The sequence below is a fragment of the Macaca thibetana genome, chromosome 9 (assembly GCF_024542745.1).
Source record: "Macaca thibetana thibetana isolate TM-01 chromosome 9, ASM2454274v1, whole genome shotgun sequence".
Taxonomy (NCBI): Eukaryota; Metazoa; Chordata; class Mammalia; order Primates; family Cercopithecidae; genus Macaca; species Macaca thibetana.
In genome coordinates this window covers 91,373,734-91,395,681 of record NC_065586.1, presented here as the reverse complement: position 1 = coordinate 91,395,681, position 21,948 = coordinate 91,373,734, and the positions used below count along the sequence as shown (strand labels likewise).

General features: G+C 44.9%; 1 protein-coding gene across 50 annotated transcripts in view; it reads left to right on the top strand.

Annotated features, from left to right (window-relative positions):
- SORBS1 (sorbin and SH3 domain containing 1) overlaps positions 1–21,948 on the top strand; it is a 252,695-nt gene that overhangs the window by 156,905 nt on the left and 73,842 nt on the right. For 27 of the 50 annotated variants that reach the window (XM_050802732.1, XM_050802744.1, XM_050802749.1 and 24 more), the window contains 5 exons: positions 6,902–7,086; positions 8,822–8,885; positions 11,034–11,108; positions 11,439–11,501; positions 21,829–21,876. In XM_050802732.1, coding sequence (XP_050658689.1) covers positions 6,902–7,086; positions 8,822–8,885; positions 11,034–11,108; positions 11,439–11,501; positions 21,829–21,876 — 435 coding nt within the window. The remainder of the gene's footprint in view (positions 1–6,901; positions 7,087–8,821; positions 8,886–11,033; positions 11,109–11,438; positions 11,502–21,828; positions 21,877–21,948) is intronic. The other 23 variants (XM_050802768.1, XM_050802752.1, XM_050802751.1 and 20 more) reach the window with 5 other exon arrangements.

Sequence of the window (21,948 nt, the reverse complement as noted above, 5' to 3'; positions counted from 1 at the left end):
CTTCTGGGATGTGAGGAGTCAGGGGTTAGGAGATGTGGGCAAGTTCTCTCCTTTTTGGGTGCCAAGCCCAAATGCCAGTAGATGCCCATGGGGTGGTGGGTCCAGGTGAGAACCTTTAGACCAGCAGTGCCCAGAAGACAGTGTGAGAAAACTGCTTCTTGAGCTTGATCTGGCATACAGAAATTCCTGGAGAGCTTGTCAAAACTCAGATTCCTGGGCCATCCCCCTAGAGATTTGGATTTAATGGGTATGGGTAAGAATTTGCATTTCTTTTTCTTTCCTTTCCTTTCCTTTTCTTTCTTTCTTTCTTTTTTTTTTTTTTTTTTTTTTTTTTTTTGTAGATACAGGGTCTTGCTCTGTCACCCAGGCTGGAGTGCAGTGGCATAGTCATAGCTTACTGCAGTCTTGAACTCCTGGGCTCATGTGATCCTCCTACCTCAGCCTCCTGAGTAGCTGGGACTACAGCTGTGCTCCACCATGCCAAGCTAGTTTTTTTAAAGTTTCTTTTTTTTTAGTAGAGCTGGAGTCTCACTATGTTGCCAAGGCTGGTCTCAAATCCTGACCTCAAGCAATCCTCCCCCCTCAGCCTCCTAAAGTTCTGGGATTACAGGCACCAGCTACTGTGCCTAGCCAAGAGAATGTGCATTTCTGCCCAGCTCCCTGGTGATGCCAGTGCTGCCCTCTGTGCTGACCACACTAGAGTGTGGCAGGTGGCAAGAGTCGACGGTGGGGAGTGACTGCAAATATAATCAGACATATACAAATATAATTAGCTCACCCTTGATAAAGTGTGGAGGATTGGGACCATGTCAGAGCAGGGAGGGAACCCAGGAAGGGGAATGTGTAGCTATTCCCTTGTGGCTTCCTGTAGCCATTCTGCTTTGAATCCTGGGTCTGGTGCTGCCTCATGCAGTTATCTAATGTCTCTGGGCTTCAATTTTCTTACTGTCAAGTGAGGAAAGCAGCAGTGCCTCCCAGGTTGTATGACGATCAAATGAGATTCTGCTCATTAACAGCTCAGCCCTGAGCTGCTGCTTAATAGATGCGTGGCTTAATAGGTGTGCATTCCTGTTACCAGGCGGCGCTCTGTGGGTTCACTTACCCTTGTATTCAGGGCCTCCTTTGTATCCTGCACTGCCCTGGACTCTGAGGCTACATCAGGGAACTGTGCTGCCCTTGAGCTGCTAATAGTGTGGTGTAACTTTTCTTTGTTAATGGACTCTTTGAGAGAAACTATTGAAGGCAATAGATTGATTCTCAAAAAAAAAAAAAAAAAAAAAGCCACACACGTGTAAACATGTGCACATGATTTCTATGGATTTGCACACACTCATGAACTTCAGGGTTAAGAATCCCTGATTGGTAGATAACAAGAGCTACTGTTTTCTGAACAGCTGCTACATGGTTTCTGTGCAACTTCATGCCACTGCTGTTCTGTGATTGGTGGCCAGCCTGGATGGGGAGGACATGGGGTTCTCACACCTCGCAGCCTTGTCAGGACTTGGCTGTGAGACCAAGACAGTCTGTGGTTGACCTCAAGGTGTCCTTGGCTGCCCCTCCTTCAGCTGCCACTCTCCAGCCCACTTCATTCCTTGGTCCCAGCCAAGGTGCTAAGAGTGGTGGCTCTGAAAAAAAAAAAAAAAAAAAAAGGTGGCTCCTGTGGGCTCCTTCCTGCTGGTGGGAATTTGAAAGAAGGGTAGAATAGCTGAAAAAGGCCTCCAGCCACACATTGGGAGATACAGAGTTTGGTCCTAGCTCCTTCTTCTTGGAGCTGTGTTTCTGTGTGAGTGACTTCATCCCTCTAAGCCAGTTTCCTCATATGGGAAACAAGGGTGGTAATCCTTTGCTCAGCCTGGAGGAGGTGTTATTGTGATAGGAAGTGGGAGGATGTTTTGTGCATTGAGAAAAGACAGTAAAAATGTGAGGGTGGGCCGGACACAGTGGCTCACGCCTGTAATCCCAGCACTTAGGGAGGCTGAGGCGGGTGGATCATGAGGTCAAGAGATGGAGACCATCCTGGCCAACATGGTGAAAACCCGTCTCTACTAAAAATACAAAAATTAGCCGGGTGTGGTGGTGCGCACCTGTAGTCCCAGCTACTCAGGAGGCTGAGGCAGGAGAATTGCTTGAACCCAGGAGGCAGCGGTTGCAGTGAGCTGAGATCGCGCCACTGCACCCCTGCCTGGTGACAGAGTGAGACTCTGTCTCAAAACAAACAAAAAAAAACCAGGGTGGCTCCACTGTGCTGGTAGCTCAGGCTTATTCCTTGGCTCTAAAACAAGCCTGATGCCATCGCTTTCCCTGAGTTTTGGGACAGATCCACTGATGATGTTTGAAAGAGTGGGGCCTAAAGTAGGTGCTCACTAAATATTAGTTTATGCTTTAAAAGAAGTAGTACTGCTGTGTTCAGGAGCTCCTGAAAGAGAGAGGGCTGGCTGGGTTGGCACTCTCTAGTCTCTTAGATCAAGTAAGGCTTAGCCATCACCTGCGGGGATGGGACTCCAGGGCTGCCAGCCTCCCTCTCTGTAGCAGATTTTTGTTGAGGCTCCATGGGGCTTGATGTTCAGGGAGAGTCATCTGGGAATGAAGCCTACATGGTGTTCTCAGGTACCTCTCCGTCCCCTTGGGGAGACAGATGGGATAATAAGATAAGGGCTAGGAGAGAGAGGCTGGCGTAGGGTGTAGAGAGGCCATGATTCTTCTGCAGAGAAGTATGAACATTGCTATAATCTTCAGTCATCAGCTCTCAGCGTGAAGAAAAGGGAGGCTATCCCACCTCCTACAAACAGAGGCCCCATCTGAGGTTGTCAGTATTGTCATTTATTTAGTGGCCTAGAACCTTCCTTTTTAAAGCACAGTATAAACCTAGAAGGAGGCTAGATTTGCAGTGCCTCACACCTGTAATCCTAACATTTTGGGAGGCCAAGGTGGGCAGATTGCCTGAGCTCAGGAGTTTGAGACCAGCCTGGGCAACATGGTGAAACCCTGTCTCTATAAAAAAAAAAAATACAGGCCGGGCGCGGTGGCTCAAGCCTGTAATCCCAGCACTTTGGGAGGCCGAGGCGGGTGGATCACAAGGTCAGGAGATCGAGACCATCCTGGCTAACACCGTGAAAACCCATCTCTACTAAAAAAATACAAAAAACTAGCCGGGCGTGGTGTTGGGCGCCTGTAGTCCCAGCTACTTGGGAGGCTGAGGCAGGAGAATGGCGTGAACCCGGGGGGCAGAGCTTGCAGTGAGCCGAGATTGCGCCACTGCACTCCAGCCTGGGTGACAGAGCAAGACTCCATCTCAAAAAAAAAAAATACAAAAAATTAGCTGGGGCCAGGTGCAGTGTGTAATCCCAACACTTCTGGAGGCAGAGGTGGGCAGTTAGGAGGCAGAGATGGGCAGATTCCTTGAGCCCAGGAGTTTGAGACCAGTCTGGGCAATATGGCAAAACCTCATCTCCACAAAAAAACACAAAATACTAGCCAGGTGTGGTGGTGCACACCTGTAGTCCCAGCTACTTGGGAGGCAAAGGTGGGAGGATCACCTGAGCTCAGGGAGGTCGAGGCTGCAGTGAGCCGTGATCATGTCACTGCACTTCAGCCTGGGTAAGAGAATAAGACCCTGTGTAATTAGAAAAAAAAAAAAGACTAGAAGGAAATGCCCCCAGGATGTCATGTGAAGGATCGGCATTTTCCTACTGAGAAAACAGCAAGCCCTCATTGTAATACGGATGGCAACGCCTGATCCTGTCACCTGCATGGTACAGTTAAGTGTCACTTTGGGTTTTCATGATATAAAGTGACACTTTTTCTTCAGGGACTCTCTGTATATTGAAATCCACTCAATGATGAGTCACATGACCACAAGCTTCTCAAGTAAAACAATTCAGGGCTAAATTTTGTAGATCAAAAGGACTCTGACAGCTTTAGGAGAAATCCATGAACTATCAGCCTGATTTTTGCACTCAAATGTGATTGTTATTAGAGCCACCTGCCCTGACCCTGAGAATGGCATGTCTGTGATCCTCACCATGATCTTGAATCACCATGTAAGACTGAGCTTGAACTCAGCCTCTTTTCTGCTCACGTTCAACAGAAGGCCCTTCCAGGTGGGAGGAGAATGCTCAGCAGAGCCATATTAAGGGTAGACTTGGGTGACTTGAAATCCCTCTACACTTCCAGGCTTCCTGCCAAATCCTTGGCTTCACGTTGGAATTTTCTGGGAGCATGAGAATTCATTCCATAAAGCCAATCTGGTCTTAACATCGTTTGACATTGACAGTGATAATGCCAGGGATCAGGCTTTCTGAAGCACTTACTAAGCTTAGAAATCATTTGGCTGTAGGCAGTCTCCCCATGGAGGAGACTGAAAGTTGTAAAACCTTAGCATACTGAAGTCATTGTTTCCCCCACTTCTCCAGCGTCTCCTCCACTCACAGACATCTGACTTTCTCACAACTTTGCCTGTGTCCTCATGTTCTTCCTTTTCACCCAAGTGTAGTCCCCACTCAGCAGTCTGCACCTTTTCCTTTTTCAAAGATGAGAACCTGTCCGCAGTCAATCAATAAGCAGGTTTTAACTGAGCACTTACTAATTGCCACAGCACGTCTTGATGCCCTTCATCCCTACCTCATGGGCCTCACTCTCACTGATAGGATTTTAGGCTCCCTTGGCCTAAACTTTTTTATTATTATTTATTTTTGAGACAGAGTCTTGCTTTATTGCTGAGGCTGGAGTGTAGTGGCATGATCATGGCTTACTGCAGCTTCGAACTCCCAGGCTCAGGAGATCCTCCCAACTCAGCCTCCCAAGAACTGGAACAACAGGCATGTGCCTTGCTAATTTTTTAATTTTTTGTAGTGATGGGGTCTCGCTATGTTACCCAGGTTGGTCTTGAACTCCTAGGTTCAAGGAATCCTCCTGCCTTAGCCTCCCAATGTGTTGAGAGGCATGAGCCACGGCACCCAGCCGGCTTAAACCTTTTTGCCCCTAATCTTTTGAACTCTTGAATTACCATCTAGCACACTCCTTCCTCTGTGCTGAACTCCCCACTCACTCCCCCAACTTCCTGCTCATACCTTCAACCCTTTCCCTGCAATCTGGCACCCACCCCCACTGCCTTCCTGAAGTTGCTCTCTCTGAGTGTTCCTGTGACTTCTCTCTTGCCTAATCTAATGCCGCCTCCTCCTCTGCTTCAATTTCTGGGTTTTTTTTTTTTTTTTTTTTTTTTTTTTTTTGAGACATTTAACCACCCACTTCTTGGAGTTCTGTCTTTCCTGGTTCACTGGTACCTTGTGTACTTTCCTGGTTCATCTCCTGTCCCTCGGATGACTTTGCATCCCTTTGGGGATTGTTTTGCCTTGCAGCTGTAACTGTGGTGTCCTTCCATGCATGACTTTAGCGCTTCACTCTGCCCTTGCTTCTGTCCCCCGCTGAGCTCTGCCATCTCCCTGGCATCAGCCATCACTTTTGGGCTGATGCCTCCAAAGTTGTACTGCTGTCAGGGTGTCTCACCTGGGTCCCTCCATATTTCCTCTAGGGGTCTCTAGGGCATTCCTACTTGAGTATCTTGCTGTCTTCTCAGAGTTACCATGGTCCAAATGGAAGCAGCCATTTCTCCCTCCCTTTCCCAACCCAATTCTAACTTCTCCTTGAATTAGGCCAGGCTCCCAGACTTGAAACCTTGGTACTATCTTTGAAGGAGGCAAGACAGGATGTGGTTCAGAGAGGACTGCTAGAGTCAGGTGGACATTAGGCCACATCACAGCTTGGCCACGACCTGGTTATGTGGCCCCAGGCAGGGTACTTTAACTTCTCTGTGTATTGATCCTTTAATTATTTAAAAAAAAAAAAAAAAGAGGTGTAATAATTTCTTCCTCATGGATCTTTGGGAGGATAAAATGAGAGAATGTCTATGAAGAGTTTAGTGCATTGCTTGGCACATAATTAGCCCAGTAGTCCAGAGGCCCTCAAGCATTTATTTAAGCTGTTCCTCTGGAGCACCCTTCATTTCCTGTCGGTCTGGTTGGCTTCTCTTCTGAGAGTCAGGCCTTGTCACCCTTGCATTCTCATTGCTGGCTCACTTGGTTTTCTGCCCACTAGACTGTAAGCTCCCTGAGGCTAAGATTCTGGAATGCTCACCTTCATGTCCACAAGGCAGAGCGCAATGTCTGCCCAATAAATAAATGTCATAGCTTGGAAGCCAGATTCTATTAAGTAATTTTATAATCTGTAGATCATATCTGGTATCTTTATTAGTGCTCTATAACTTCCAATCTTGAACAAAAATAATCTATAATATACACTTAGAAATGTACAGCTTCCTGAACACTTTGGCATAAGTTACCCTGATAACTCCTCTCACCACATTGCTGTGAGTTTGCCAATAGAAGTATTATCCCTGTTTTTGGATGGGAAAACTGAGGCACAGAAAAGTTAAGTGACTTCCTCAAGAGGAATCAAAAACTTTCAAGTAATGTTTAGCCCCCTCCTGTGGTTCTACCTGTTCCTGAATTTCTAGAACAGTCAGAACTACTCAGTTGACCAGAGCACGACATGCATACTTCTCTGCAAAGCTCTGATCACACTGTTGGCAAGCCTTTTTTTTTTTTTTTTTTAAAGGACCAGATAATAAATATTTTAGACTTTGCAGGCCATATGGTTTCTCTCACAGCTACTCAGCTCGGCCATAGTAGTGCAAAAGCATCCATAAATAATATGTAAGGGAATCGGCATGGTTATGTTCCAGTAAAACCAGCCCATGGGCCAAAGTTTGCTGGCCCCTGCTCTAAGCAGAACTAATTCCAGTTGAGAATTAGCAGATACACTTCCCCCCAGCTAGCCTGTTCAGGAGTGTTTTGCTTTGCCGCTACCAAAAGAGCTTCAGCTAACAATTGCTTTTCATTTCCAGATCCTGTCTCAGAAAGAAGAGTGGGAGAGCAGGACTCAGCACCAACCCAGGAAAAACCCACCTCACCTGGCAGGGCTGCTGAAAAAAGAGCAAAGGATGACAGTAGGCGGGTGGTGAAGAGCGCTCAGGACCTAAGTGATGTTTCCATGGATGAAGTGGGCATCCCACTCCGGGTACACTTAGAGGTCCTTCTTAGGCTTCATCTTAAGCTGTGACAAGTGTACACCCTGAGTACATGTGAACCCCATCACACCATCATCTCTATAAGCCCCATGAGTGCCAGAGCCCCCAGGAGCTGTGCTCCAGACTTGGTGTACAACAGCTTTTCCCAAAGTGGGTGTTGGATGTTATAAGTCCTATGAATAAAGCATTTCGTGGTCAAGTAAATGTGAGGAAAAGCTGAGTGGGACCAAGTCAGAGAGATTTCTCTGCTATAGAACTTTTCAGAGGCTTTGAATATCTGAGTGTTCTAGGGACAATGTTATGGGCAGTCTTCCTTCATTATTGTTTTGTGTGATGTATGTTGAGAAATTCCTGGTCTAGGGTTAGACAGTCCTGGGGAGAGTGGGAGGCCCAAGGTCCCTATTGACAGGTTCAGGAAGAAGATCTCCCTGGATGGGAGATCACGTGTCATCCCTAGTGAGTAGGGAACACTAAGGGAACCTCAGAATGGATTCCACCAGCCAAGCCTCCAGGACAGAGCAGGTCTCGTGGCATCCCTGACCCAGCTCTCCCCAGTAACACAGGCCTGCCAGTCCTGCAGGCCCTAAGGAATTCCAGGGAACAGGCTCCGATGGGCAAGAAACATTTAACCTAAAGCTGGGCAACTTTTGGAACTGGATTCGGGTGAATTCCGTTCTTTTCCTTGTGTCTATCAGACCATTGCCTGCAATATGTTCCGCTGTGAATTCCATTTAATAAATGTGTCCTTTTGGAGGAGGCCAATAGAAACCACAGTGGGCTAAGCCTCAAAATAACTCTTCTCTGGTCCTAAGCAGTAATATAGAAGGAGAGTTATTCCTAAGAGAAATCGCAGCTACCATTTGCTGAGTACATTATCTCATTTAAGCATCACTCACCCGAGTGAATAATGGATACTAATATCATTTCCATCTTATAGATGAGGAAACAGGGACTCAGAGGGATTTGTTACTCATCCAAGATTACACAGCTTGTGGGTGACAGAATGGTCTGTCTGACTCCCAAACCCTTACCCACTAACCATCGTGTTGGATGGCCCTTCCACTCACCTTCTCATTAGCTCTGTGACTTTGGGCAGTTTGCTTTGTCATTCTGTATCTCATTTTCTCTTCTGTAAAGTGGGAGTGAAAATATCTAGCCACCTGTCTGTCACCTTCCTTGTTTTATTTTTATCTTAAAAAAAAAAAAAAAAAAAAAACCCAGCCATTCCAACTTTGTGGTTAGGGTGAAAACTCTGGCAGTGGATGCTGTAATGAGTTATGTTTTAATGTATGCATTCTAAATCTGGCCCTATGCAAGGTGACTCGGATACGTTGCTATTGAATAATCTAGAATGGGTGGGGGCACAGCATGATGAGCAAATATCCTTTGTCTCTTATATTTCTAGGAGACTTTCCTTCAGTTTAGCACGGTCTATATATAGCGAGATTCTCTCTAAAAATGAAATTTAAAAAATTTAAAAATGGATACCTTTCAAGTGTATCCTCATCCACTGTTTTCACACTCTGTATCCTTTCAGTCAAATATTACTCTGTAGACTGAGGTTTGGGACGCTTGGTTTTCTCTTTCTAAAAAGTTTTGCCTTTTTAAAAAAGATAAATGTGGCTGAGTTTTTAATTCAGATATCATTACTTTCCATTTTGATTTTGAAATCATAGGAGGTCTGAAATGTGTCAAGATATTCATTTACTTTTTCTCTTTGCCTTTATTTTTCTACAGAACACTGAGAGATCAAAAGACTGGTACAAGACTATGTTTAAACAGATCCACAAACTAAACAGAGGTACTGATTTTCATTTGTAGAAGCTGTGCTGTGCTATGTGCCAATACACTGTTTTGTGGGCCTGAACTCACTTTGCTAGGATCCCAGAAGACTGGGTCCTGCAGTTGGACCTCATTAGGTGCTGGTCTGCCTGAGCCCAGCCATGCACCTTCAGAGCACAGGGAGGAAGCGCTTGTGTGCCTGCCTCAGAGCTGGAATTTGAGATCTGCTCTCAAATCCTCCCTCCCAGATGTGGAGTGCAGCAGACTGAGCCCAGCACTGTGCCTGTGCTCCAGCATCTGTCTGCCTGGGATGTGAGCAGCTCCATCTTCCACCTGCTTCCAGCTTTAGGTACATCTCCCTGTGTCAGCCCATGACTGCCTTGTGGGCAGAGTGAGTTGAGAACGCACCAAACTGGGAATTAAGAACACTGTTCTCTGGCCGGGCGCGGTGGCTCAAGCCTGTAATCCCAGCACTTTGGGAGGCTGAGGCGGGTGGATCACCTGAGGTTGGGAGTTTGAGACCAGTCTGACCAACATGGAGAAACCCTATCTCGACTAAAAATACAAAATTAGCCAGGCGTGGTGGCGCATGCCTGTAATCCCAGCTACTTGGAGACTGAGGCAGGAGAATCACTTGAACCCAGGAGGCGGAGGTTGCGGTGAGCCAAGATCGCGCCATTGCACTCCAGCCTAGGCAACAAGAGTGAAACTGTCTCAAAAAAAAAAAAAAAAAAAAAAGTTCTCCCCTGGATTGAGTCCCCCAAGCACTCAGGTAACCTTGGACCAATCATGTACCTTTCTGTGTTTGTTCTGCTTCCCTTCCTCCAGAGGATGTCACAGGGTCTAAAGGAGAACACATTTGGCCTTATGAGGTAGAATTTATAGTACGCTTCTCAGGCTGTGTTCATATGAACAACAATCTTCCCCAGCTGAGAGCCAGCCTTTGGCAGGTAGCCCTGAGAGTCAGTCAGGAGCTGACACACCAGAGCCCGCCCAAGCTGAAAGAGCAGCGCTTCCAAATCAGATGCCGGCTGGGCTATCAGCAGGTGACCCAGCATGGAGAATCGCAGGCCAGTGCTTGGGCAGGACATGACCCTACCGGCTCCCATCGCTGCCTGTGCTGCCAGTCAGCTGATAGGCGGGATGTACCTGCACCATGGGAAGGGTACCACTCCTCCCACGGGCAGAGCATCCTGCCCTTCCCCTTACCCAAATCCAGTCTGGCTGCCTGGCATGGATGACACATGAAGGCAAAGAGAAATGTTCTGGTCAGTGTTCCCACCTAAGCCCAGTCTGTCTGATGAGCTGCAGATGCCAGCTAACATCACTGTTAATTAACTCCCTCTGGGTTCAAAGTGAACCTGGGTGTGCCCCTGTTCAAACTATTTCTCAATATCGAAGTGCTCCAAATATTGAGGCGTTTAGCATTTCCAAGTCAAGAGTAAATCCAGTGTGGTTGGGTGGATGAGCGTGGTCACAGTGGTGAAACTAAATGCTTGGATTTCTGTGATCAGATGGGGTCATCTCCACTCATCACTTCCTTCAGTCACTGCCCATTTCCTCTTGCAATCTGTGACTCTCTCACCTTTAGACCCTGCTTTGGAAGCCTAATTGCAGAGACATGAATGCATGTAAATGTGCAAAATATGTAATTTTGCCCCACAGGCAGCTTTGGTCTTCTCATGTTATAGTTCTTAATCTAAATTGTAGATGCTAAACAAAACTACGTGCCTTAATGGTAGGCAGAGGTATTTGAAAAATTAATGATCTACTTGTTTGCCGAATGTCCACAACACAAGCTTTGATTTAAAAAAACGTTTTAGGATAGCTTGTTTATTACATACTATTTATTATCATACTTAATATTTCTTGCCTATCAAAAGTAAGAACCTGAAGCTTTATGTTAAATGTTTCTTGCCCATTGGAGCCTGTTCATGGGAATTCTTTGTCCAAGAAGAGTAATGGTATTGTCTCTTTCGATGTGTCTTGGTAATTCAGGCAAAAGGACTGGATTTTTAAAAGCAGTTTGAATTTCTTTCATATCACTAGTGAAGCTTAGTATGTTCCAGAATTCAAGGAGCCTAACTTGTATGTGGATTCCTACTCGTTTATTCTCTCCATTTGTATCTTCCTCTATTCTCTCTCCCAAACCTGCTCCTCTGCCTAGACACTCCTGAAGAAAACCCTTATTTCCCTACGTACAAATTCCCTGAACTTCCTGAAATCCAGCAAACTTCTGAAGGTACCATAAACTTAGACAGCATATCTGTTGTCCGAGCTTTAAATTAATTCTTATAGTTCCATTGTAGGCATAAGATTTGGGCTTTTAGATTTTGTTTTCATAGTCGTTTTTGGCTGGTGAAAATTTTATTTCACTCATTTGCATGATGTGCTATGTGAAAATAACTAAATCCTTCCTAATTCATTAACCTGTTTTTAAGTGTGATGCCCGTGTGCTTTAATAACACTAAAATATTAGGTAATCAGTCATTCAAAAGAGTCGATTGGGATTTGTCACTTCCTCTACTTCCTGGTGGATAGTTTCAAAATCCACTGCTTTTCTCTGCTACAGAGGACAATCCTTACACTCCCACCTACCAGTTTCCTGCATCTACTCCTAGTCCTAAGTCCGAAGGTAATTAAAGGAAAACTGTGTGCCTCTCTTTGTACTGGTGCTGCTACTTTCTTTTTTACCTTGGGGTTTTTTCTGGTGGCTAAGGGCTGCTTCTCAGTCATTTGCTTCCCTCTAACCTTGTGTTTTGTGGTGTTGTCTCACTCCTTGCTGACTGTATCACCGGTGTCTATCCAGATGGTATTTTAGTCCTATTCCCTTAGGGTTTACATGATTAACAGGGTAGCCAGTGTTAGCTTAGTTATAACGCTTTGAACATGTGGGGCTCTGGTAAAAGCTGCCTTTACCCAACTACCCACGGCTTTGTACCTGAGGTGGTCACCTGATGCTGGTGGTTGAGCAGTGACTCAGGGAAGCTGAGTCATTATAGTGGGTGGACAGGAGGTAGATCGGCAACCATCAACAGGAAAATTACCCGGTTCTCATGCCTGCAACTAACTCATTGCTGGGGCCCTCTTTTCATGGGCCCTCAGGGTATGTCTCTTTGGTAGGGAATTCCTAAAGAGGTATCCAGGTATAAGATTCAGTCATAGTGGGAGATGACATTTCTTGAAAACAAGGGTTTTAGCTAAGCTGGAAAACATTTTATGAAAGAGCTGGATGGGAATTTGTACCTGCTGGAGAAGACAGCCACATTTGTGTCTAAGAAATATTATTTTGGGGGCAAAAAGTCTAAGTGTCAAGGAAGTTTCTAAAAGGTGAGTTAGGGGCAACATCTTAAGAATTATCCTAATAGCAGGGCTTATCTGATCTTTGGATGAGTAACCCAGAACAGGGTGAATAGATATGGTATGGAGGAGGAAGTTTTGTTAAATACTGTTCTAGGATGAGACATTGAGTGCTCTGAACTTCATTCATTCAAGTAGTATTGAACACTTGCTGTGTGCCAGGCGCTGTCGTTGGAAGTATTGCCATGAATAGGACAGGTACCCTGTCCTCAGAAGTTCCCATCTGGTAGAGAGTTCAGCAAGGCCACTTCGGCTTACTGTGTCCAGTGTGGGGGCAGTTGTGACAGCATGTGTCCAGAATGCCACAGAAAACCTTGCCGGCACACAGTGGGTCCTCAGTAATACCTGGAAACACTGATGAGTGAAGGCTTTGGACTATGGAGCCAGAGTTCTTTCTTAGGGATGAATGCTGGTGCCACAATCTTGATACTTCTCCACTCTGATCAGCTCAGCAGACCATCCCTCTCAGCCCTTCTCATCATTGGTAAAGTTATTCATTTGATCATTCACCAAACTCTTATTGATCAGTCATATATGAGATGACACACTGGGATGTGTTGGATACAGTTAAAATACCGTAGTCCATTTTTGGTCTCTCATATGCCCCAGTAATTGGTTTCCAACCATTTCATGCCTGGGGCCTATTTTGAATGAAAAGAAAGGTCTACCAAATAAACCCAGACTTGCAGAACTAAAAGCTGATAATTTAATTCTGATCAGTGACTTCCTCAAGGCCAAGAAGAGTCTATTTGGTGTAGAGAGCCCAGTCTTTCTGTCTCATGGTACTGATTACCACACACAAGCATTGGTGAAAAAACAACTGACTGAGCTGAGTTAGGGAGTTTTTTCAGAATAATTTTGAGTAGTTGCAGTTTTTGATTTGTGCTTCATTTGGACTTGTGAACCCAGCCAAACTCGTAAGATAAGAGTTTCGTTTAAGGCAAAAAGCACAGAGCATGCAGAAGGCACAGTATCCCACGGACACAGGCAAAGGAAGGCCCACTTGAAGAAGTCCTGTGGAGGGGAGCAGTGGCTCCCATCGGACTAGAAGACTGCCTTAGGCCTGCCACAGGCAGCACCCACAGCTTCCACAGTCAGCTTGGCTGTTGGTCCAAAGACAAGGTTTCATGGCTGCACAGCCAGAGCTCCCGTGTCATCAGCCACCACACCTAGTAACCGCTGCTGATGATCGTGTCTGATTTTTGGCATGCATCGAGTCCAGCATATGAAGGAACTGAATTTCTTTTCATAGAGGCATAAACAGTAAGGGATGTCATGATAACTTGTCACATATAATTTAGAAGCAAACCTTACTATTTTTTAATTTGCAGAGACCGAAAGGAAGAAATAGTCTTAAAAAATAAAAAGGAAAAAATTAGATTGAACATAAAAAAATTAATAGCAAAGATGATTAGACTTTAACACAAGTTTCTAAAAAGACATCCTCCCTGGAGATCTTTTAAAAATAGGGTAAATTCCATCTCACGCCCCCACTCCTGCCTAGATGACATATCCAGGCATAGATCACTGATGTGTTCAATTAGATCAAGGCTTCTTCAAGTGAAGGAAACATTTGAGCTAGATCATTTTAAATAATCACAGGGTTTTGGTTTTGAGGGTTTTTTTTTTTTTTTTTTAAACCATTTCAAGAGAGTCTCTGGATTTCTTAATCCTTGATTTGTGGTTTTCATGTTGTCTGTGAGCTCCGGCAGGTCCTCATCAGCCCTGTCCGTGGTGCTGCTCCAGCCCTGTGCTCCTCAGTAGGTGGCCCTGTGCTCTGTGCACATCCTTCTTAACATAGGAAAGATGTATGCCTTTCAAAGAAAGCCATTCAAGACAGATTGGCACCGAGTGGAGGCTCTACCCATAGATGTTAATGTGCATTAAGAAACAACGTTACTGAGAAATCTGAGCCATCATTCCAGAGTGTCTCTCCTGGGGAGAAGTTTGTTTTTACCGCTGGGTTTTTTGTTTGTTTGTTTGGTTTTAATTCAGGATTTGGAACTAGAATTATTTATGATAGACTTATCAAAGCCTAGCCTAAGGGCTGCCTTCCCTGTCTAAATTCTAGTTGTTTATGCGGTATAAAACAGACATTTCTGAAGATCTTGAAGCTGATTCTCCTCAGTAGTAAGCGACCGTGTGAAAGTTTGTTTATGCTGGCTTAGCAACCTTCTTTTTTCCCCCAGCTACAGTGAAAAAGCAAACTTCTGGCCAGACTTTTAGACTATAAATAGAGTTATCATGTCTCAGTCAATGAGGGTTAAACTGTTCTTTTTTAAAAAAGAAAACTGTAAATTCCAAGAAGGGGCAGTCACTTTTAGTCATTTTGTAATCTTGGAGACTGTTGTCTGTGGGATGGAAGAGATGTTAGCAGAAGGCAGAGGGGCAAACTGTGCAGAAACAGCTTCAGAAATGCAGCCCCCACCTTCTCCCCTGCTGCTTTAAGGAACAGCAGTGTGGTGGCCAACATCTCAGCAGCCCAGAGTGGTAATCCTGTTAATAATAATAGTCTTATAATGACATCACCACCACCTCAGTGACTATGTGGCTGTCATTAATTGAGTCCTTGCCACATACAAGGTTCTCTGCTGAATATATCACTATTGTTATCTCATTTTCATTCTCCCAGCAGCCCCGTGAAGTAACTCTTCATTTTATCAATGAGGAGTATTAGGCTCAGAGAGATTAAGTAATATATGCAAGATTACACAGTAAGTAGCAGAACCAGGATTCAAACCTAGGTGTTTGGGGCTCTATAAACATAGGCTTTTACTCACGCTGCTATACTGCCCTGCGGATTCCTTTCCCCCTCCTGACTCTGTGTTCTTGGTTGTCCTCTTCTTGCCCAGAGGCTCTCTGGTACCCGACTGCAGGCATTCAGCTTCCCCTGAGTCAGTCCTGCCTCAGTCTGCTAAGCCAGTACCTCCCAGATGGTGCCTGGGAATTTATAAATAGGGACCAGGCACAGTGGCTCGTGCCTGTAATCTCAGCACTTTGGGAGGCTGAGGTGGGCGGATCACCTGAGGCCAGGAGTTCGAGACTAGCCTGGCCAATATAGTGAAACCCTGTCTTTACTAAAAATACAAAAAAAATTAGCCAGTGGGTGTGGTGGCAGGCGCCTGTAATCCTAGCTACTTGGGAGGCCGAGGCAAGAGAATCACTTGAATCTGGGATGCAGAGGTTGCAGTGAGCCAAGATTGCACCACTGCACTCCACCATGGGCGACAGGGTGAGTCTCTGTCTCAAAAAAAAAAAAAAAAAAAAAGAAAGAAAGAAAGAATATATAGTTAGGAAAACTCCCCAAGTGATTGACAGGATTGAGAACCACGGGGATGGGGAAATACTAGTCTTTCCCAGCCCCCAAAAAGAGGTGAAGAAAATTGGCCAGATGCAATTTTGGGAATATGGATATAGGATGAGAATGGAGAATGCAGATTTTAAAGAATTAGCGCCCCCTACTCTGAACATGCCCAAATGATGTTGGCTCACTTGGCACATTTGATGTCAAGAAGAGGGAAAATATTTTCAAATAATGGCTCAGAATTTGCAGCAAAACCAAATAACTGGTATGTTACTTCATGGTCCGTGGCCTCTCCTGACTTTCCACGGCCTGTGAGGACCCGCTGGACCATGTCAGCAAGAAGGTGAGTCCGGGTGAAGCCCCGAGACCAGCTTTTTTCCTGTGCTTTCGGATCCCTCTTCTACCACTTCAGGCTGGTGGTGGCCACTGCCACCTCTCAGTGATGTCCCTCAAGACACCACCTCTAGGCATCCCCAGGTTGTGGTGTCAAAATGGTCTGTCTCAGTGCTTCTTCCTCATTCCTAGAAGAGATTGCACTAAGGCAATGATTTAAAGATGCTCATCTTCTTAGGCACAGCTGTAGTTGAGTTAAAATAATTCTCTACTGGCCTTACAGGATTTGCAAGAATAGCTTTGTTTTGCTTGATTTCAAGCAAATAATTCTATTGTGAAGATGCTTGGCCAGGATCTGTGCCTCCTGCCCCAGACTCCAGCCAGTACTGCCCAGGGGAGGGGCCGAGTTGCTCTCCTAACGAGAGCCTCCCGGGAGATCTCCGCCTAGCAAGTGCAAAAGCCATTGACTGGCCTGCGGGATAGTTAAGAAACGTAGCAGTTACTCCCTTTGCACCTTCACAGCCCAGGAGTTCGATAGCAGATGAAGACGGTGAGTCTTCTTCTAACCCTATGGTTCTCCCAAACTTTCTCCTTTAACTTATTTTTTGCTCCACCTCATTCTCTTCTTCAGAGTTCTGTTTTTTCTCTGACTATGTCTTCTATAACTACTGTACACCCTAGCCTGATCTTTTTTTGCATTCTTTAGAACTTGATGCCACATCTGTAATCCCAGCTACTCAGGAGGTCAGGGCAGGGGGACCCCCTGAGCCCAGGATTTTGAGGCTGCAGTGAGTTACTCCCTCCAGTCTGGGTGACAAAGCGAAACCCTGTCTCTTAAAAAAAAAAAAAAGAAAGAAAAAGAAAATAACTTGATGGCCTTTAGCTAAAATGTAGACAGCTTTGTAACGCTTTCCCCCAAGCTGGGCTTCCTGACGTCCTTGCCCTTTTGTTTGTTCTTCCCTTCCCACCCCACCCAGACTCAGTACCCAACTCTACATCTGTGTCTTTTCCCTTGACTACTATTTTTGTTCATGGGGGTCATGTATGACTATCTTTACCCTTTTATCCTTTCTCTTCCTAAGTGTGAGGGGTAAAGCCAGAGGAGGATTTAAGTTGAGCAGTGGAAGAAAGATTGTGTCAAAAATGAGCCATTAATATTTGGAAAATTGTTTTAAGTTTAAAAGCCTGAGAAATGCATAAAATTGCAATTTAATTGATACAGGCAAGTGGTTATGCAAATGATTTTTGTCCATCCTCCCATTTTAGTTAGTTATGTAGTTTTTCAGAACAACTTTCAACCAGTACTTTCTTCAGTTGTCTTTGAGATTTTTATAAATTAAAGAAAAAGCAACAGAAAAAAAAAGTGATTTGGAAGCTCATTTAAAGTCACTGTGCTTGAAAAAGCAATTATGTGGCTCCTGGCAGTTGTAGGAGAGTGGCTGTCCCCAAATTGAGCTACCAAAGACAGATTGCCAAAGCCCAGAGAAGAATCATTGTGTAAACATTAGAGCCCAGCAGGACCTTCAGAGGCCTAAGTGAGTTGTTTGCCCTGTGTAAATCCCATGCAGTGTTACAGCTTCCTGGAAATCACTGGCATAGGAAGGTCCGAGTGTTGCTGCCAAGGTTTGATGTCTGCTGCCTGGAGCTCTGAGGAGCACAATTAGCACGTGGTTCCACCATGAGCAGGAACCACAAGATTTCTGCACAGCTGAGCCCACTCTGGCATTGTTTTAAAGGCCCTTGGAGAAATACTGAAGGCAGAGCTTCAGGTGCTAGGTAATAGACAATTTGAGAAACATTTCATTTAACGTGTCTTAACTATGTTAAGCACACTTGTCTCATTTGGCTGGCTCTAGTGTGGAGAAATGCAGACATGCTCCTTACACTGTTTTCCCATTCCTTGGTATTTCTAACTGCATACCCATCTTCCCCATTGTGGACTTAGCCTCCCAGGAAAAGGCAGCAAGGAGCAGCAACTATTAATAAAAGGTGTACAGGCCAGGTGCGGTAGCTCATGCCTGTAATCCCAGCACTTTGGGAGGCTGAGGCAGGTGGATCACCTGAGGTCAGGAGTTCGAGACCAGCCTGACCAATATGGTGAAACCCTGTCTCTACTAAAAATGCAAAAATTAGCTGGGCATGGTGGCGGGCGCTTGTAGTCCCAGCTACTTGGGAGGCTGCGACAGGAGAACTGCTTAAACCCAGGAGGCAGAGCTTGCAGTGAGCCAAGATCGCGCCACTGCACACCAGCCTGGGCAGCAGAGCAAGACTCTGTCTCAAAAAAAAAAAAAAAAAAAAAGAAACAGATGTAGCAAGAGTGACTCAGTGTTACCCATTGTCCCTGGAGACCAGCAAGAGGAAAACTAGAAATGTGAGGCAACTCAGAAAACTTGCTTAAACATCACTGAGGGCGGGGGGGATGCAAAAATCGGGCAAAGGCTTCAGGGGCCGGAAATTGGCTCAGCCAACAGTGCAGTGCATGCCTTGAGTTTCAAGACAGCATCTTTCTCTACGTCTTCTATAAGAACATGGTAATAGAGTAGCCAGTCTTTCAGTTTTCCCAGGATTGGGCAGATGAAGCTGGGGTGAAAGAACACAGTGGGCATCTCTGTCCCGGGGCTACGAGATGACATAGGGAAGTGGAATCTGAAAGACCTTGAATCCATTTCTACTTTGTCTTTCTCACCCTGCAGCCAAGGGCAAATCTTCACAACCTACTTGGGCTTTAGTTTCCTTGTCTGTAAAATGAGGAATTTTGAGTTTTTTGCAAGGTTTAAGTGAGATGACATTAGTAAATTACCAGCCATTGTTAGTCACTTAACAATGGGAGCTATAATTATTATTTTTATTCATAAGCTGAGGTAAAATATTCTTGCATTAGATTTACAAGACAAGCATCAAAAATTAAAAGAATAGATTTTACATGCCCTAGAACTTGTCCTGCGTTATAGTTGTTCAGATGAATCTATATGACTTCAGTTTGTCCTGTTAAAAGTTCATGAGCTGAAATCCACATATCAGAACCTGTGGATCTTTGAGAGAAATGAAAACTTGTTCACAGAGACTCCCCTGCTCCGTTTTAACCTGGCGTGGGTAAGATTTCTCTACCGACACTGAATAAGAAACAAGTGGCTTTTTTTTTTTTTTTTTAGAGAGAAACTCTTGCTCTGTCATGTCACCCAGGCTGGAGTGCAATGGTACAGTCGTAGCTCACTGCAGCCTCAAACTCCTAGACTCAAGCCATCTTCCCACCTCAGCATCCCAAGTAGCTAGGACTGCAGCTGTGCGCCACCATGCATGGCTAATTTTTAAAAATTTTTTGTAGAGATGGGATCTCGCTATGTTGCCCAGGCTGGTCTTGGATTTCTGGCCTCAAGACATCCTCCCTCCCCAGCTTCCCAAAGCATTGGGGTTACAGGTGTGAGCCACCAGTCCCGTCCAAGAAAGGAGCTTTAAGCACATTCAGTTCTTCAGATGCCTCTGTTACCTGCATCCCCCAACTCCAACTTTCCTGCTTCTCCTCCTTTTCAAAGTACATACACTGTTAAACTTCCCAAGTAGTGCTATTTTTTTCCCCATCTTACAAGAACTATTTTTCATTTTCTTCATCCTTTTTTTTTTTGTTTTTTTCTTTTTGAGAGAGAATCTCACTCCATCACCCAGGCTGGAGTGCAGGGGCATGATCTTGGCTCACCCCAGCCTCCGCCTCTGGGGTTCAAGCAATTCTTCTGCCTCAGCCTCCCAAGTAGCTGGGACTACAGGCGCATGCCACCACGCCTGGCTAATTTTTGTATTTGTAATAGAGATGGGGTTTTACCATGTTGGGCAGGCTGATCTCAAACTCCTGACCTCAAGCGATACACCCACCTCAGCCTCCCAAAGTGCTGGGGTTACAGGCGTGTGCCACCACGCTCAACCAGTATTTCTTATTTTCTTCTAATAAACCTTCTAGAGTTCCACGTTAGAAAGCTCTAGAGAGAAACATTTTTTAAAGAGCTCAGGCTTAAAAAACAAAACGACGAAAAAAAAACCTCTGAATATTTAAATGCCACTCCTCTCCACCCAGTGAAAACTTTGATTCTTACTTCATGAACCAGGTAATAGTTATAAATTAACCTTCATCTCATCATCTACTAATAAGCTGTAATTTCTCCGTGAGATGTGCAGGGTTTTGAGCTAAAATGCTAGGCTACATTTTAAGCAGTGCATACATCAGCTTCTAACTAAGCTAACTTTTCATTCGGGCATTTTCATTGCAGCACTTTTTCTAATCAAGTCCCTGTAATCAAAGCTCATTTTTAGTTTTCTTTGACATCATGGCATTTTGTCAGTATAATCAGACGTTCTGTTTAAAAAAACAAAAAACTGGAAACACACAATTTTTCAGAATAATCTTTCAAAAAATCTTTTTCTGGATCCCACTTTATCTCCTTCCCCTGTTCTATTTTTAGAAGATAAATAAGCTTACACACTCACTTTAAAATAGTGAAAGGCTTATTGGTAGGAAAAAAACCTTAAGCCCTGTTCAACCTTGATATTGATAAATTCTTAAAAGTGAGGGAAGGAAGTAGGAGAAAAGGCACTTTGGTACCTGATGCCTGTCCCTTATTTGGGCCAAGGGAGACCTGAGACAAATAAAAATGGGGAAAAGAGGGGACAAGAAGTAGTGATTGTTAGAGAGGCTGTCTGAACTAATAGCAATGTTAGCTTATTTATATTTTACAAAATATTCTGGCCTTGTCTCTTCTGAAACTTCAAATGATTTGTATAGAAACAAGGACTTGATTAACACGAAGTCACCTCCATACAGTGAACTCTTTGACTTGTCTTTGCGGGTTAGTTCATGTGCTTTGCTAAAGTTGTCATGAACTTTAGGGAAGGAGTTGGGTCTTCATTCCATGTATGTGAATTTTGAATCCAGATTAGCAAGATGTTAGAACACGGGAAAGGCTATTTCAGACTAACTCGTTTTGGAGTAGTGCTTTGGAGGGATCATCATGGATGTAGTGACTAGATAGAATGCATTTTCGGGACAGTCCCACTTTAAAAACCTGTTCCCATCGATGTGCCTGTGGTCTGATTTTTAGTTCAGAAAGTACAACCACTTCCACAAGGGGTTCAGATCTTTATACATTCTGCAAGTTTTAGAACCCAGTGTCAAGCCTACATAGGGATGTGTGTCATGCCTTTGGAGAGCCACCTCCCACCATAGAGACACGTGTGAGTTTGATTTGTTCCAGAGTTGCAGTTTAGATACTCACTCTGAGTAGTACCTTTGCAGAGGAAGCTGTTTAACCATGGGTCTCTTGTGTTCCAAGGAAACAAATCTACTCAGGGAACCAGATTGAGGTGGAATCAAAACAAATTTTGATGAGGATTTTCTTAAATTCTTCCCTTAGCTGCAGAACTTCTTTGTTAATGATGTGTGTGAAAGCTTACCATATAAAACAGGTCAAAGCTGAGGCAAGGAGCTAGAAAACCCACCCTCTGGGCATCTCCTTCCCATCCAGTAGCAGCCCGAGGCCCTGCTAAGAGGCCTTTCAAGACATTGTTGAACTTGGTGGGCTTAACCATACACTGAGCTGGCGCAGCTGGGGATCCATCTCAGCCCCTGCTTCCCATTCAGCCAGACCCAGACCCTGCATTCCAGCTTGGTTGTGTGGATCCTCTGGAGGAGGACCCTTGGCTGTTTGTCCCCATGCATTTCTTGATGTCAGGCAGCAGCATCCGCCAGTTGTGACTGTCCTGCCTGGACTACAGGTTTGGTTGGATGTGCTCTACAAACCTTGCTCCTCTCAAACGTGCGCTGCCGTGGTGTAGCTTCCGGCGCTTCACTCTACTTCTCTCTGCTGGGATCCCTAGTGGGGCTGGATGCTTGTACCGGACTGTGGAAATGGGGAACATACAACTTGGTTCTCTTACCTTCGCCAGACTTCTCCTGATTACGTTTTGTTTTGTTCAATAGATGATGATTCAGATCTGTACTCTCCCAGATACTCGTTTTCTGAAGACAGTAAGTGACTTCGAATAACCTGGTTGTGGGGGAGGAAGGGAAAGTGGTGGATGAAGGAAGATAATCACCCTG